This window comes from Phodopus roborovskii, unplaced genomic scaffold, assembly GCF_943737965.1.
Source record: "Phodopus roborovskii unplaced genomic scaffold, PHOROB, whole genome shotgun sequence".
Lineage (NCBI taxonomy): Eukaryota > Metazoa > Chordata > Mammalia > Rodentia > Cricetidae > Phodopus > Phodopus roborovskii.
The window spans coordinates 1,388,543-1,394,542 of record NW_026126645.1 but is presented as its reverse complement, the minus strand read 5'-3'; the positions used below and the strand labels follow the sequence as shown (position 1 = coordinate 1,394,542).

Below are 6,000 nucleotides of genomic sequence, written 5' to 3'. Positions count from 1 at the left end.
GAGCAGATACTGGGACCCCCTAGGCATGTCTGTGACCAGGTTCCCAGGCACAGGCTTCAGGTCTGAGCCAGGGCCTGAGGGTGTACAGGTGGACAGGGGCAGTCCTGGGGATCACACACCTTAGGGCTTGGAGGAGAATGTCACAGGTTCCCTTCTACTTAAGATTTGTATTTAAGCAAAGAACAGGAAGACTCAACACAGCCCTACTGTGTTCCTGTTTCCAGCGTGGGTCTCTCTGCTGGAGAACTGTGGGCCAGCGTGGGCCCAGCACAAAGTAACTTGGATTAAACCTAAATGGGACCCAGTGGATTCATGCACATCTTTGGGCCAGTCTGGGGTCTTTTAGGCTGTGCTGGGTCATTTTAGGTGTGCCTGTGTTTTGAACTTACCATTTAGGATCATGGTGGAAAGGGTAGGCTGCGAGGGAACTTTAATCAGCTCACAGTTCTGTGAAAAATTAACACAAGGCCCAGTTCAGAGTCCAGCCTTTACTTTGGTTTGTTTCTGGGCCACATTTTGGCCTACAGGACTATCTTCTTACTTTTCAACAAACTATCACTGAGTTGAATGTGATACCTGCCTCATCATGAGGTATCAGCTCCCCCTAACTAGTCAAGGCAGTAACCAGCACCACCCTGCTAGTCTAGATACTGAAAGGAAGTCTTGGGTTTTTGTTTTTTTGAGATAGGGTCTCTTATAACCCAGGCTGGCTTCACATTCATACAGCTGAGGCTGCCCCTAAAGCCCTGACCTCCTGCTGCCACTTCTGGAGTGCAGGGATGACACACCCAGTTTATGCAGTGCTGGGGACTGAACTCAGGGCTTTGAGCATATTAGGCAGACAGTGTACCAACTGACCTACATCCCTAGTCTAATTAAAAGTCACTAAGGAGGCAGAGGCAGAGGCAGGCAGATTGTTGAGTTTAAGACCAGCCTGGTCTACATCTCAAGTTCTGGGACAGCCAGGGCTACATAGAGAAACCCTGCCTCTATGGGCACATGCCTTTAGTCCTAGCACTTGGGAGGCAGAGGCAGGCGGATCTCTGTGAATTCGAGGCCAGCCTGGCCTACAAGAGCTAGTTCCAGGACAGGATCCAAAGCCACAGAGAAACTCTGTCTCAGAAAACCAAAACCAACCAACCAACCAACCAAACAAAACCACCTGTCTTCAAAAAACAAAATTACTATTATTGTTGGTTGCGGTGGTGTGGTGGTGGACACTTTTGACCCCAGCACTTGGGAAGTGGAGGCAGAGACAGGCAGATCTTGGAGTTTGCCAGCCTTAACTACATAGTGGGGACTTAACTTTTAAAAATGTTGTATGTGTGTCATGTTATTCATGTGGAAGTCAGAGGACAACTTTGAGTTGGTTTTCTCCTTCAGCCTTTAAGTGAGTTTCCCCAAAATCAAATTGCAATCTATCCAGACTGTCCTCAAACCCTTAGCTCTCCTGCCTGAGCCTTCTGAGAGCCATGCATGTGTCACTAAGTCAGGCAGAGGAGGTTAAGGGTCTTTTAAGGTTATCGTCAAACTGTGAATTTAAAACAGTTGCATTTCAGAGCATTGCTGGAATTGCTGAGGACAGCATCCCTTTCAGAGAGAATCTAGTAACTTGCATTGGATTGAATGAGGAGGTGAGGGTAAGTTGCAAGTTGCATCCTGTGCTCACACATCATTCCAGTTTGTTGAAGCATTCTGATCCACACCAGGATTCAAGATACTTGTCGTTGTAGTCCCCGCATTTGGCCTTTCTAATCAACTCACTCATCACCCTAACCTGGGAAGTACGCAGAATGACTAGATTAAGGAAAGCCAGAAGGCACGTTTTCCAGAGGTGACATTCACCCCAGGCATTCCACAGCAGACCACGTGTCTTTCTGGTCTCTGCCCTCAGGGTCCAAAGTACTCTGGCCCCTGCGCGCTGAGGGCGCCATTCAGGTGGCTCTAATGCGCACTGAAAATTCTCCAGGTGAACTGAGGAAAGGAATCGGTACAGGTGGTGCAAACAGCATGGACAGCGATTTAGAAGTCTGGCGCTGCTTCAGGCACCGGGGTTATGGTGGAGCAGGATCCTGTCCCATCCTTTCGGCCTAACTCGGAGCACGGCTATATATGAATTTTTGAGTATTTTGACATCTAATAGAAAAGCATCCTGAGAGGAAGTCCGCAGTCAGAGTTAGGAAAAAGTTCTTCTTAAGGACATGAAAACTTTCGCAAAAGTTTTCCAGGAAAAGGCGGCCGCGCCTAACAGAAGGAACCGAGGAGGCCGCCGCCCCGGGACCGGGCGGGGATGATGATGAGTCCCGCGGCAGCAGCGGGGGAGAGGGCGCGAGAAGGGCCACCGTATGAGGTCACCTGGCACCCAACCAGCAGCAGCTGCGGAGGACGCGGGCGAGCCCCGGAGGGAGGCGGTGTCAGGCTCCGGCTCCGGGGGCCTTTCCCTCCCTCCCCTGGGGGGCGTGGCTCGGGGATCGCCCCACCTATCCGCGCTGGCCAGCCTAGGCCGCGCCCCGCGGCGTCCTCCTGGCTCCGCAGTGGCCGGTCCGCTGAAGCTAAGGCTCCCCCCCCCGCCCCGCCTTCCTCGCCTGAGGCCACGCCCCTCGGGCCCGCCACGCCCACTTCCCCCGCAGAGTCCAGAGGCGCCGGGCTGTTGCCCCGCCCACACCACGCCCGCCGGGCCCGCCCAGCGGTTTGAAGTGGCTGGGACCGCAACCCCCTCCGAGTCGCGCGTGAGGCGTGAGGCGGTGCTGAGGATCCGGGCCGCGGGCAGCTTGAGGCCGGGGCGGGACTGTCCAGTGAGCGAGCCAGCGAGCGAGCGCGGCGGGAACCCGCAGCCACAGCAACCCCGGAGCCACAGCCGCAGCCACCGTCCGCGGAGCCCAGCCCAGCCGGCCATGGCGCTGTCGATGCCCCTGAACGGGTTGAAGGAGGAGGACAAAGAGCCCCTCATCGAGCTCTTCGTCAAGGTGAGCGCTCGCCGTCTCGGGCGGCCCGTGTCCCCCACGTCCCCGAAGCGCCCCCACGCGGCGTCCCCGCGGCCCGAGGCAGCGCCGTGCCTCCCGCGCCCCTTCCCATTGTCTCGGCCCCGCGCCTTCCCGCCTCGCAGCGGGACCTTGGCGGATCCTGCGGGTGCGGCGACAGAGAGCCGACTCCGCAAGGCGGGACGCGCCTCGCCGCGTGGGTCCTGTCACCCTCCTCGCCCTGTCCGACCCCACCCCGCCCGCGGAGCCCCAGTCTCGGGCTGCCGGGCTGATCGCTCGCTCAACTTACTCGAACGCTGGCGCTCCGCTGGTGTGAAACTGAAACTTTCATTTCGATGCAATGTTAAAATAAAGGGGAAAACCGGGAGCGGGGCTGGGTGGCGCACGCCTTAAACCCAGCAACAGGGAAGGGGGAGCCAGGGAGATTGGGAGTTCAGACTTAGCCTTGGCTCAGCCTGGGTTACTTGGGACCCCTCAACCCTGCCCTCCTCCTCCACGGGGGAGGGGAGGTTCCCCCCCCCATGCGGGCGTGGTGACTAGGCTATGACCCAGCAGTTGAGGCTTGAGTGCCTCGAGTTCGAGTCCAGTAAGGGCTACAAATGTGAATGTGAGCCCTTGGTACACACCCCAAAAACCCCAGACAACAGGAAAAAAAAAAAAAAAAAAAAAAAAAAAAGTAAAGGAAAAGCAAAAGCGAAAAGAAGGGTGGATGCCCCAGGGCTTCCGGGAAAGACAGACGGAGATTCCCGACTTGGGTTTTCCTGTCCGGTATTTTACCACCATCTGGTTTTCTTGTTTCTCAAGCGCGGCGCGTTTTTACATGATGCAACCTTTTGGCTGCTCCGGTTGGTGTTGCCACCTCGGCAAGCGCTTTTGGTTCAAAAGAAAAATTGATTGCCAGGAAGAATCCTTAGCTCCCTTGGCTTTAAAAAGCTCATTCCTCTCGCCCCCATCAGCTTTTAAATCCTGGAATTGCCTTCTTCGCCTACGAACACTATCCGAAGGCTCTCCGCGCCCCTCCCTTTAGTAGCGTAGTGAAGGAGAGAAAAGTTAACAAACATCTGGGTCCTCTGCTTTCCTGATCCGCTTTGAAACTCTGAGATTATGTGAGACACTAAATGGCCAGGCTTAGGTAGAAACAGACAACACATTAGAAATTCAAAAGGAATTCAGTCCTAGTCCGCCCTTTCTTATTTATAATTCGAAAGAGCGGAAATTATTGAGGATGTGTTCCAGAGATGGAAGGAAGAAATCTACAGGGTGGTAGCAATGTTTTTCTTAGTATTTTTCTGTCACTTGCCAGTTCTAGAAACGTTTTGGTCTAGAGCAGTTGTTCTCATCCTGTAAGTAGCTTCCCCTGGATCAAACGACTTTCACCTTAGTCCAATGGCCTAAAACCATTGGAAAACAGACATTTACATTACAATTCATAACAGTAGCAAAATTAGTTATGAAGTAGCAACGAAAATAATTTTATGGCTGGGAGTCACCACAGTATGAGGAACTGCAATAATGTGTCACAGTATTAGGAAGGTTGAGAACCACTGGTCTAGAGACTTGAAAAGAGAAAGGCATAGGACTCCCCAAATAGCATTTTCTCTGTGACTCCAGGCAGCAGACAAAATTTAACTTTGAGGTTGGTAGGAATCTGAAGTAAGAGAAAAGGAAGAGGGGAGTGGGAAATGGCATAGAGAAGGGAAAAGACTAGACTAGAGATCTAGACCTAAGAGTTTTCCTCTTCCCATGTGCTCTCTCTGTTTTTCTGTAGTCTAGGCTGCCTTGGAACACATGTAGTCCAGGCTGCCTCAGCCTGCTGGGTGCTGAGATTACAGGTGTGAAACATCATACCCAGCAGGAAGGCTTTTTGATAAACAACCTCCAAAGTGTATGTATTAATCTGGAGAACAGTGCTTATTGGTAAAACCTTAGAAGTGCTATTCAACTCAGTATTATAAACTTAGTAATACAAGGCTGGCCCTTTAATCCCAGCACTTGGTAGCACTTGAGTCGAGGTCAGCCTGGTCTACAAAGTGAGTTCCAGGATAGCCAGGAGTGTTTCAAAAAGAACCCTATCTCAGTCCCCCCCCCCAATTGCATTTATTGTGTGTCTGTGTATGGGACCACACATGCATGGAGGCCATTGGGCAATTTATGAGAATTCTCTCTTACTTTGTGGGTTCTGGAGCTGGTCTATATATTTTCCAGAGTACCTGGATCTTAAGCTACTCAGTATTAGAAAGGAGATTGCTTCTTTCCCTTCTAGGACATTTAAAAAAAATATGTTTAAAAGTCATTTTTATCTTCAGGTGTGTATGTATATGTCTGCATGTGTGTATATGCACGTGCTTGCAGATGCCTTCAGAAGAGGATGTCAGATCCCAGGAGATGGAGTTACAGATGGTTGTGAGCTGCCAACATGTATGCTGGGAATTGAACTCTGGTCCTCTGTAGGAGCAGTGAGTGCTCTTAACCCTCAAGCCATCTCTAGATAATTTGTTGTTGTTAGTGTTTGTCTGTCCTTATTTGAAATTGGAAACAGTTTTCTCTTTCTCCCCGACCCCCATTTTTGGTTTTGGTCTTTTTATTTTGGACATGTTTTTCCTTTGTATCTTAGCTGTCCTTGAACTCACTATGTAGCCCAGGCTGACCTCAGCTTCCTGAGGGCTGACAGTACAGGCATGCAACACCCTGCTCTTCTTGAAAAACTTATGTCTTAGATCCTGATGTTCTGAGTCATGAACCTTGATCCTTTGTCCTGCTCTGTGTAGCCTCTGTTTGCTAGTACCATGTGATTTTTATCTACTTAACTCTTTTTCCTTCATAATTTCATACTTCTGGACTTTTTCTGTCATTATTTTCCACCAATGTTTCTTCTTGGCTATATCCATAATTGGGCTTCCAGATTTCTGTTTAGGGAATGGTAAATAAATATTAACTCAGACCCACAGTGAAAGGAGTCAAGAGTGATTACTGACCTGTATACCTGGTGTCGCCTGCTTTTTGTTTGTTTATATATTTG

General features: G+C 50.8%; 1 protein-coding gene across 1 annotated transcript in view; it reads left to right on the top strand.

Moving 5' to 3' along the window:
• Window positions 1–2,718: 2,718 nt before the first annotated feature.
• The window catches only part of Clic4 (chloride intracellular channel 4), a 50,603-nt gene continuing 47,321 nt past the window's right edge, over window positions 2,719–6,000 (top strand). The window contains exon 1 of the mRNA XM_051173448.1: window positions 2,719–2,966. Coding sequence (XP_051029405.1) covers window positions 2,895–2,966 — 72 coding nt within the window. The 5' untranslated portion in view covers window positions 2,719–2,894. The remainder of the gene's footprint in view (window positions 2,967–6,000) is intronic.